This window comes from Protopterus annectens, chromosome 5.part0, assembly GCF_019279795.1.
Source record: "Protopterus annectens isolate FY-2018-M chromosome 5.part0, PAN1.0, whole genome shotgun sequence".
Lineage (NCBI taxonomy): Eukaryota > Metazoa > Chordata > Ceratodontiformes > Protopteridae > Protopterus > Protopterus annectens.
This window is the reverse complement of record NC_056735.1, coordinates 312,449,945-312,461,094: the sequence shown is the minus strand read 5'-3', so window position 1 is coordinate 312,461,094 and position 11,150 is coordinate 312,449,945. Positions and strand designations below refer to the sequence as shown.

General features: G+C 39.0%; 1 protein-coding gene across 1 annotated transcript in view; it reads right to left on the bottom strand.

Moving 5' to 3' along the window:
- Positions 1–303: 303 nt before the first annotated feature.
- SAT1 (spermidine/spermine N1-acetyltransferase 1) overlaps positions 304–11,150 on the bottom strand; it is a 19,954-nt gene continuing 9,107 nt past the window's right edge. The window contains exons 3-6 of the mRNA XM_044072292.1: positions 7,765–7,848; positions 5,781–5,882; positions 5,646–5,686; positions 304–897 (exon numbers count right to left, since the gene is read on the bottom strand). Coding sequence (XP_043928227.1) covers positions 727–897; positions 5,646–5,686; positions 5,781–5,882; positions 7,765–7,848 — 398 coding nt within the window. The 3' untranslated portion in view covers positions 304–726. The remainder of the gene's footprint in view (positions 898–5,645; positions 5,687–5,780; positions 5,883–7,764; positions 7,849–11,150) is intronic.

The following is an 11,150-nucleotide window of genomic DNA, read 5'->3' as shown; positions in this document are numbered from 1 at the left end:
CTATGGCTGGGCTTACAAATGCCCCAGGGCAGATAGCCTAGTACTAAACTATGAAAAAAGTACTGTGACTGGAAATAACTGGAAGGCTGTTATCTGAATGGAAAAAAAAAAGTTTACTGCTACAGAAGTAGAATACACATTTCTTTAAAAAAGGACATACTTCAATTAGTCACTTCAACTTGAAAACAGATGTGCTCTCTGGAAAACTGCACCAGCATTCTGGTAAATATAACATTTTAAATAAAATAAAAACACTGAATGAAATCTATATATAATACAGTAGAAATATACACTAAACTCAGATTAAACACAGAAATATATTTATTGAATTAAGCATATAACAAAAACACCCACAAACCAGTGTGTACACTGTACACATTGTAAACAAAGTCCTCACTAGAACAAAGTTATATTCATATAACAAATGAAAAAAAATCACAACTTTGCAATATGATCTATTTAAATAATGTACACTTTAACCCACATGCATTACCCTTGTATGAGCTCCTGTGAAGCATCTTGGTTTAACAATTATATCGTAGTACCACTGGTAAGGAAGGTTTTATTTACTTCAGCTTGTGTAGAGGTTATTACAGTAATCAAAGAAACACTATGCTCTGATCAGTCAGTAAGCAGAATATAAAATTCTTTCAAATTAAAAGAAATCACAGAAACTGAACTCCAATACAAATGTGTATGGAATTTTTTTGCTCTTGTGACAGATCTTTACTCCTCAGAGGCCATCTTAACCAAGTAGTTCTTGTCAATTTTGAACAGCCGCCAGCCCTCCTCAGTGGAGAGGTCAGAAGCACCACGTTTTGTGTAAAACTCTATTGAGGGCTTATTCCATTCAGCCACAAGAAAGTGCATGCTGTTACAACGGCTTCTGACAGCAACCTAGAAAACATGATATAAAATTTACATAACAATACTACAGCAAAAAAATAAAAGTGTACTTCTGACAATATTGCTTTAGAGAGATTAAAAAAACGTGGTCATAGTGATCTTGTCCCCAAAAATTCAGGCTTTTTATTTGTTTAAGAGTAACTAAATGCATTAACTGCACAAAAGACAGGTATTCATCAAAACTACGTACTGAAGAACTAGGAAATAGTTATACTCCGCAAAAAAAATCTGCTCATTATGAAATTTGAAGGGAAAAAAAAAAAAAAAAAAAGTGTCTTAGTAAAAAAATACTCTGCAAAATCGTTACATAGGGGAAAATTCAGCAGCAGCACTAAAAAGACCTGTAATACTTCACCATTTAAAGGAGAACAATGCCCTAACGTCTCACCTTACTCATCATTTTCCCTTTTTGTCCTTATTGCTCAGTTGTAGGAAAAAAAAAAAGTAAACCATGCATATGCAGCAATTTGCCACTTTATACACTACAGTAGTGTACTGTATACACAAAAGTGAAACCAAAAACAAAAAAAAACTTTGCAGATGAAAAATTTGGCTTTGTCGGCAAGAACCTGATGTAGCACCATCCCAACAATCTTTCCCTCTGCTCTAAGCATTTGAACTACCCGCGAGTTGACTCACCTAGTCAATGTTGTTCAGCTACAGAAAGACCATTTCTACTACAGGAACTATGTTTATATCCTCTGCTCCTAGTAGGTTTATTTTTGTAAAGTAGTCACACAGGATCAACTGTTCACAGGAAGAAGCATCTGCAGTTACAAAAGCCAGCTTCATTGTCTTAATTTGTGGGTAAACTATCTGCTGCCAAAGTTGGTCCATAGAATACCAGAAATAGTTTGGTTTAGTCCTAACTTTCAGAAACACCTTTGGCAAAATTCTTGTCTGACACAAAGAGGTTCTGACTGAGTGAAAGGAACACTGTGTTCAGCTTCTATTCATAGTTGTGTTTGGGCCTACTTAAATTTGACTGTCATTGTGTTGTGGAATATGGCATGTTAGATGCCTGGAGATGCAATCCCCACTGGAAAGCCTGTTCTCATGCCAAAATGACCACAGTCTGCACTACTGTTAAATGACAGGATCCCTTTGTTTGCTTACATATTAAAATGACAGTGCTGTTTGTAGCAACTCTTCAAAGTGCTTGAGATCAAAACTAACATTAATTGCTCTTAGGAACAATATTAAGGCCATCATCTTCTTCAGGCTAAGAGTTCTCTGGATATTCAGCTGCTTTAAATGTGCTTTCCCTTCTGGCAAAAGCTAAGACAATAACTAAACTCCTGCGACAGTACACCATACAAACATCCGTGTTCTCCGCTTCCTACATCAAAGAGGAATCAACTGATGTCAAGCATGACTATTACTGCCAAAGATTCTTGAGATACCACTGAATTTTCTGCGTATGCCATATAGCTAAGAAGCCCATCAGGATGAAGTCAGTCTTGTTGTGCAGGGCCCAAAAATTGGTGACATCTGCAGCTTATGTGGCACAGCCACAAAATGGGAGTTCCGTCTGACAGGTGAAGGTAAAGCTGTTCTTTGTCCAACAAAGCTCCAAAGAAAATCCCTGACTTCTCCGAAACTAAGCTCGACTATGGAGACTCGGTAGTGAAGCCCAGGTGTGACAAGCAGAGCACAGCAAGATCCAATGACCTTTGAACTCCTGCTGATGGTGGTGGGAATAGCCAGCCTCCAGTAAGGGTTGAAGTGTACACCATGATCACTGAATATGCGAAAACCAGCACTGTACAATCAGTGAGCATACTGGCCTACATGTCTTTGAAACTCTGCAACAGAAGGTGGCACAACCCCACTTATAAGTCAGCCTTTCCTGGAAAGCCACAAACCTAATTCAAAATATCAATAATCCAAAAAGGGAGTAAATATACTATACAATTACCAAAGAACAAAAATGTCCTCAAACTGGGTACTTGGTCTCTGGAACTCAGCTTAACAAGAGCAATGAACAGACTGATGAACTGCTACTTTTGGCAAAAGAAAGATGAACAAGCTGCTCATTTTAAGGCATACATTAGACTAGTGCCTGGGGTGGAGAAGGAACCCAGCTCAACAGGAACATCTACTAAAGGTTTGGAAGTCAGAAGAGATGGGTAGATATCTGGCTTTGGCCAAATATCATAGGGATTCATACTGCAACAGTGATCCCTGTGACACCAGTGCCCTGGTCCAGCAATCAAGCAGCCTCAATCCTCACCACTAACACCAGTGAGGGGAGTCATTATAGGAGTAAAGGATAACAAATACACACATTAAAGTGCAATTTCCTTTAAGAGCACACAGAGATTAGTCAGTCCAGTGATGGTCACTCCCTTGCTCTCCAGGTCCCCAAGATGACTCCCTACTAGCACAGCTATAGGGTCCAGATCTCAGCCTAGTGGGCAAGCTAAAACCTCCAGCACCCTCTGTCCAACCAGTGCTTCGTGTCCCTGCCCGAATAGCTGACACCCACTCTGATAAGAGTTTATACAACCACAGACACTCCTGGGGAAGGCTGGCACAGTTCTCCAGCTGTGCCAATTCTCCAGACTATACGGTAGTACCAGCTGCCACCACCCACCAACATTTATCAGCTACAAGGCCCTTAAAAGGGTGTCCAATTATTACTGTGAAATATTACTATCCAATTGGTAGTATAGCCCAGGGCTAAAAGCTATTGGAGTGGCTTTGTACAATTTTACCAAAGGCATGCAAGTACTCTAAAGAGCTTAAATTCTCTCTACAAAACAGCCACAGTTGAAAGGGTTTAAAAATATTTAACAACAAATAGTCAAAACACAAAGAATACTTTTTACTACACAGTGCTAAGAGTTCAGAGAAAGCTTAAAATAACTCAGTTCTGATGTCGCAGAAAAACACTTGGAGAAAGCACAAGTCTAAGAAACTTAGAGCAAGACAGCACTGATGGGTTGGATGGTCAAGACAAAATGCTTAATGCTCTCAGATTCTGTTTTTAAAATCACATTCCTGGTTCACAGATTCTGTTTTTAAAATCACATTCCTGGTTCACATTACATCATTCTTCACACTTCTACATTGACATTCTTCACCTCTAGGCAGAAACCAAAGCCACAAAGGACATTTATGCATGCAAATTCTGGCCATTAATTCTGACCTTAAAACAGGCAGGATTGCCTCACTCTAGACTTACTGACTCCAAGTTTTAACATCAAAGGGTCACAACATGCTTTATTTTGTCAGTAGAGTGCACTGTCACATTTTTTCCAATTCCACATGTAACACAATTTTTACCAATTAAGACAACAAGCCTGCGGTTTACATCAATATTTACAGATGACAGAATTCTATCTGGCTAGGCTGGCAGCCTTCATCTATATTCACCCAATCTTCACAATCCCCATAACAAACACCTTACTATCCCTCAGTATAAGCAGCTAGGTTGACCCCTTCTGGTGTACTCTTGTCTTCAATAGAAACCACATAAAGGAAGAGGGGGATACAACAAAAAAATAAGGATTTCAAGGGTATCTACAAAATTCAAGTAGGTACATGCTGAGAACAAGCAAACACTACCTGTGGAATTATGAAGGGAATCAAAGGAAGTATCCTATCATGAAAACGCTGATAAAGGATTTTCCAAAACTGAAAGAATTCAGTGATTAATGGGGCAGCTGTACCATAACTGTCACATTGGCTGGAAGAACAAAACAAATTCCTAGTTAAGCAGAATCTGTAGCCTAGCCACAAGATAGATGAGTGGGCATACACAAGTAAGCCAAGTGATATGAATCTTCTGTCAAGATCTGTGTTTGCAGCTTAAAAGTGATTTTAATTATACAAAAGTGACAGTTCTACAACAATAGCTGAAAAGGCAATTTTTCAGCTATTACCACAATGGAAGCATTAAGCTGTTATCATTGTGGAATTAAAACTGATCTATGTACATGAATGCATGCCTGCAGGATTTCAGGCATTACTAAGAAAGAATCTAATTTTCTAACAAGCAGATTCTGAGTTTACTCAATAGAGTACCTCAACTACCATTATCTGAGGGACCATTTTTCCACAGCTAGGCACTTATGACAGCTAGTTTAAATTTCTTTTTCCAGGGCGGGGAGATGACTGCATCTCCCAGCACCCCCCCTCCCCCATACGTGGATTTTGCATTCCCATATATCAGCTCTAAATATACTATCTCTAACGTTGTAATGCCATGGAGAAAGGGTTCATAAGTTCATAGCAGGTTACTAGGCTAGCAGCCATAAAGCCTTTACAAGCCTAGCCATGTTAATCCAGATATCCCCATTTGTTCTTTTTTTTTTGTTAGTTCACAGAACAAATTTATGAACAGAGTGGTCTGTCAAACACTGGCTACCCCTGTTCATGAGGGACATGGATGCCACTCAGGGACGAATCTGTGGTCTCCCATCCAATTATATACATACATGCTGAAAGTTGCACGTCCTCACCCTTGCCTCTACCCACAGTACATCAGTAAGAAGACACTAAAACCACAAAGTAAATGGCAAGGGGAATCCACACCAGCAGTATCAATTGACATTTTCCATTTTGGAAAATCCATCTACATTTTACTCCCATCTGAGGCAAGACCAAGCACCAATTACAACTTAACCAAATGTAGAATTACAATTTAACAACTCCTCACTAAAAGTAAACATACCACCAGGTGAACTGTGTAGGCAACTTACGGCACTAGATTTTAAAATACACAGGTAACCTACCTGACTCAGTCTCTTCAGGATTTCTGAGCCCATTCCGTACCCTTAAATGAGAAAAACCAACAATGAGACAAAAAATTCTTTATACAAGTACAGAACAGAAATATATACATAATTCATATGCAAATTCAACTATACCTCTGAATTCTTGCATCACAAAGAAATCCTCAAGGTACAGCAATTTTCCAATCCAAGGGTCATAAGTAAAGTAATACATTGCAAAGCCTACAACAGTAGCTCCTGAAAAAAATGTACTGCAGTAAGGATTTATTTAACAGAACACTTTTATATGTTAAGACATCAGCTGTAGAAAATGTGTAAGCAACCATAATTAAATTCTCTTTCTGTATGTGATTTTTAGGGGTTTTTTTATTCATAGACACTATTTTCTGGAAAATTAGCTCAAATCAGTGTATATAATTATAAAAAGTAGAAATAAAATTGCAAAAATTACTACTCAAACAATCCTGTTATACTGGCTAAACTCACCATCCCTGAGCAACTGATAACTCCTAGATTTCAACTTAAATTGAATTTTCCTTCCTAGTAACAGCCCCATCCCAAATCCAGACTAATGGCAGGAGAGCAACCAGGAATCAATGCACCACAAGGCCAGATGTAAATTAAGTACAAACTAGAATAACATGCTCGCAATTCTTGTAGCTTAACTATATGCATTATCTATAAAAGACTGCACAAAAATTATTTCATTATCTGGCATGGTACTTGGCTGTGTGACCCTTCAAACATACAGTATGCAGACAACACTCAAAGATTTCACAATGCTGCTCATTCTCCAGCATTGGCAACATGCTAAACTAAAAAAATTAAAACTTCTAAATCCATCTTTGCTATTCATAAGCAACATCTGAACATATTCTGAGGGGGAAAATATCCCAAGGGCTTAAAAGAAACCAAAATTATATATTAGAAATAAGAGGTCTGTAATGTTGTTTACACGGCAGTTCAGAAGAGTTAAGTAATGTGCGGAAGTAAGCAGTACCTTCTTCCCAGCCAAAACAAAATAACTAATTTACTTACAGAAAGAACAGAATAAAAAAAACAATTCCATCTAATGTCAAAGCTAAGCTGAGCACCTATTCAAATTTAAACTGATACTACACAGCACTCTTGCAGAAAGAGAGTGCATGAAGTTTCTGATCTGCCGTGTTTTTTCTCTTTACTTTTTTGTCTGTGTGGATAAATTCTGGGAATGGCACATGTCCCTGTTGACCTTACCTCAGGTATCATGATCATCTACTTTATTGTGTAACGGACATTTCAGTTACCTCCCCGCCCATCCATGTACACGTATGGGGCCATGTACATGGCGAAGCTAGAGACTGTAACCTGAATATTGGGGACAAATTAAAGAAAAAAAATTTATTGAAACAATTACACATTAGCATGTCAGGGTCAAAACAAGTACAACCATTGCAGATTTTAACATAATGGCATACAAGTACATACAGATCATTAATACCTTATAACGTAGGTCAAAAAATCCCAGCATCTTCCTCACTACTAAAAAATTCTAAATTAGAGCACAATATAATGATAAAATGTCAAATGCTTACATTTTAAACATTGGGATTTAGAAGAAAGTGCTATATCACAATTAACAATGGCAAATGGTTATACAGCACAAGAAAAAGAAACTGAAAAACCAGGATTTTAAATACTACTACACAGAAATATGCAGATGGTTACTTTGAAGACTGCCATGCTACAGCTGACTGTGGGATCATGAAAGGAAAATTCTCTTTTCCATGCTGTGAAATGACATTTAGCTGGGATACACTAAAAATGATGTACTGGAGAAGGGCCTTTGTGCACCCCCCCCCCAAAAAAAAAAGATCACCAATATTTTAAATGTGAATTAGCAATTCACTGAGTCAGACATAACATAGAAGTCTTCATGACAATTAGTCTCCATAAAACCAACCTACACCTTTCAGATATTCATTCACACATACATTACAATAACTTGTTTCCAAGCACTCACATTATTCTTACTACTAAATAATAAAAATACTATAATAAACTGAATACATCTTAACTAGTATTACCTAAAAGTATCTCATTTTACAGCTTAAACAAATGTAATCATTAATTTGCATACCTTCAGAGGTCTGAAGCTCTTTTGCTACTTCAGCCACAAGGCAGTGATAGAAGGGATGTTCTCCAAAGCCATCTTCAAGCAGATCTGTAAAATGAGAATTGGAAAAGCAACTTACACGCAGAAATATAACCGGCTTTGAATTTTGTTTGTTCTAGCCAAATGACTGATCAATGTATTACTTAATGGAAGTTGACTTCACTGGGTTTAAACATTTGGAAGAAGGGTTTTTATATACAGTAGCTCATGAATTTGGATATTATTGCTTTAGTACAATATCTGATTAATTTCCAAACTACCATGGGTTTAGTGCAAGGAGACAGTAGCAACACAGGAAAGATCCAGCGCAGAAGTAGGAGTAGTCACAATTTGACAGCATGCCAACTCTGGGGGGAGGGGTCAACCCAGCTGACAGTCACTGACAAGTGTCAGTCTGATCCTGGCAGCAAAGAAGGCTGTTAGTGACTAGAGTCAGAAAAACTTGTACAGGAGCAAGCAATCTCTCTCACAGGCAATAACCTGCATCAGGAAAGTCATACCCACCATGGACAGGTATTTGGATGTGGAGGGAGGTGTCCCTCACATGAAAATGATGGCCTGCTGCCCTACAACACTCACCTCCAATGGAGAACAAATGGGCTGAAAAGCTCTTGCCCAGCAGTAGAAACAGGTCTTAAGGCTAGTGTCCTGCATCCAGACTGGGTGGTTGTCACCCCAGAGGGAGGAACAAATGAGTCAGTACAAGCCTGATGGCTGGAGCTGGGCTAAAAAACCCACACACAGAGATCCAAGTTGCTCAAATTTAAAGATTACTTCTCCAGCCTGCCTTTCTGTGGAACCTTGCTATACTTTCACTGTGTTCTCTTTCAAAAAAGAAAAGCGCCTTGCTCTTTGACCACAGCACACACCAGTATTTTCTAACTGCTTTTTGTTTCAGTCTCTTCAAATAAAATCAAGGTTTCAGGCTAAGAAAGAAACAATGACAGTTATTCTTTTAATAATGAGGAAGGGCAAATATCCTAATCTTCACTGTACTGCGATGAAAAAGTCAACTTCGAGTTGTGGCATTTTCGCTCATGTGAGCATTTGGGATTTTATTCATTTAATAGGGACCCTGTCCACTAGCCTCTTCAACACATCTGAGCTCAGATTATAGCATCTAGGCAATACTAGCTTGTAAATTACAAATAAAGTACAAACATTTTTGTTCTCAAATTAACTGCATTGCCAGTAAATGACACACATTAAAAAAAAAAAAAAAAAATTTTGCAGGGGGCAGGTCACCCACCACCTTTACTTTTTAATTCTCACTCTTGAGTTCACTGCACTTCCAACTATGATCACAAAAAAAAGGGCTACAACAGTATGTGTTAAGCACTAACCCTGGAGTGCAATAATTTTGTTATTGAGCAGATGACAGACCTATACCCTAATGTGAAATACTTCTATAATCCAACATTTGTTGATGTACACCTGCAAAACAGACACCAAAGAGCTTCTTACATTGCTTTTACGTAGCTCAAACCTGTCCTCTCATCTTGGCCAATGGACTGTGGATAATTTGGAATACAGATCCTATATCAAAATTACAACTGCTCTACTAATTCCATACTTACATATGGTGGACTTCATCTGACATTCTGACATCAAGCATTCCACATCTTGAAAACACAGCTTCAAGTGCACTAATCATATCACTATTTGTGGTAATGGACTAAGGAAATTCTGAGCACTTTACACCTCACTTTCCTAAGTGTTAGTCATGTACAGTAAACTGTTAACTGACACCTATGGGGACTGGTAGATGCCAGACAACTGTAGTTTCTGGTTGCTTGAGTTACTATTAAAAATAGCACTGACTAATACTGTACCCTATACTACCCGTTTGGTTTGACTTGTTCTTAGGTCGGAGAGAGGAAGAATTTATTCCTATCTTCCTTTTTAAAACTCTAAAAACGTAAGGTATGTTTATGCGTGGGGAGGGGGGCAGTATGTAATACATGAAAATTGTACTGTATTTCTTTTATTTTTTTTTTTCTGGTTGCTTGAGTTCATAGGTGTGTACTAGGCTAATGGCCTTGGAGCCTTTACAAGCCTAGCCCATAGGATTACCCTGGCATCATGCCACCAGACCTTAGTTCCTAGTGCCTCTGTTGAGTAGAGCCACTGGAGTGATCCCTGGGGTGAATGTTCTGTTTCCCATCCACTCAGATTTATGCTGAAGAGGGCCAGTGAGGTGCTCTGCTTGACATGTATGGGAAAAGTTTATTCCAGAGCATGGGCAGTCTCTGGGTTACGAGTCTGTCCCTCCCAGCATGTTCTCTTGATTGTGGTAATGAGGCTGAAGTCTCTAGAGCGTGTAGTGCGGAGGGATTGGGATTTCTTTAGATGTAGCATTTCTAACAGAGCTGGGTCAGACATGGCTTTACAAGTTAATCAGAGATCGCCTCTAAGTAGGCGATATGAGACAGAGAATAGTTTGGAGTTTTTTTAGTCTGTCCATATAGGATGTGTTTAAGGCCTAGGATCCTCTTTGTTGTGAGGTACTTTTTGTGGCATCTCCAGTTGTTGCAGGTGTCTAGTGAGGTACATGCCAAATGGGGCATTGTGATACAAAACCCTTAGTAATGAGATGTGCCACATAGGACTTTGACCACAGTGGCAATGTGGTGGTCAAAAGAGAGGTTGCTGTCAACCTGTGTTCCCAGACCTCGTGTGTGTTCATACCATCAATGTGGTAATTCAAGGGAACCGGGTTTTTTCCAAGGGGGATAAAGACTTTTTGGCATTGAGCTTAAGGCCATGGTTTTGACACCAGTCTTTGGTCTCAGTGAGGCCTTTCTGTAGAATGTCATCACTTGGGGAGATAACAATAGCTCCCAACTTGCAATAGTCTGATCTTTATCAGCCAGAGTCCCTTTGTGTTGGCCTGGAGCTCTCAACTTGCAACTTGTCTGCGATCTTTGTCAGTCAAAGTCCCTTCGTGTTGGTCTGGATTTCAGCGAAGTAGATAGCAAACAGGAGAGACCCAGGACCGAACCCTGTGGGACTCCACTCGTGACTGGTCTGCAGTCTGATTTGGAGTCCGCTACTTTCACACTGCGGGTTCTGTGAGCCAGTTTGCAACCCACCTAGTGATATAGGGGTTGATGCCTAGGTTATTTTTGTAGCATTTTTCTGTGCATTAGAATCTCCACAAAAAGTTTCTTAAAAGTTAAAATGTTGACTGAGATTATGAGAAATAGCAGTGCATTCTAGTCATCGCCTGGCACAGTATGTGGTAAGGGCAATTTTATTAGTTTGCATGTGAATTATTCTAAGGGTGCTGTCATAATCCGTGGCTATGTTAATAGCTCAAAGTCTTAGACCAGGAAATTAAACAAGAGGCA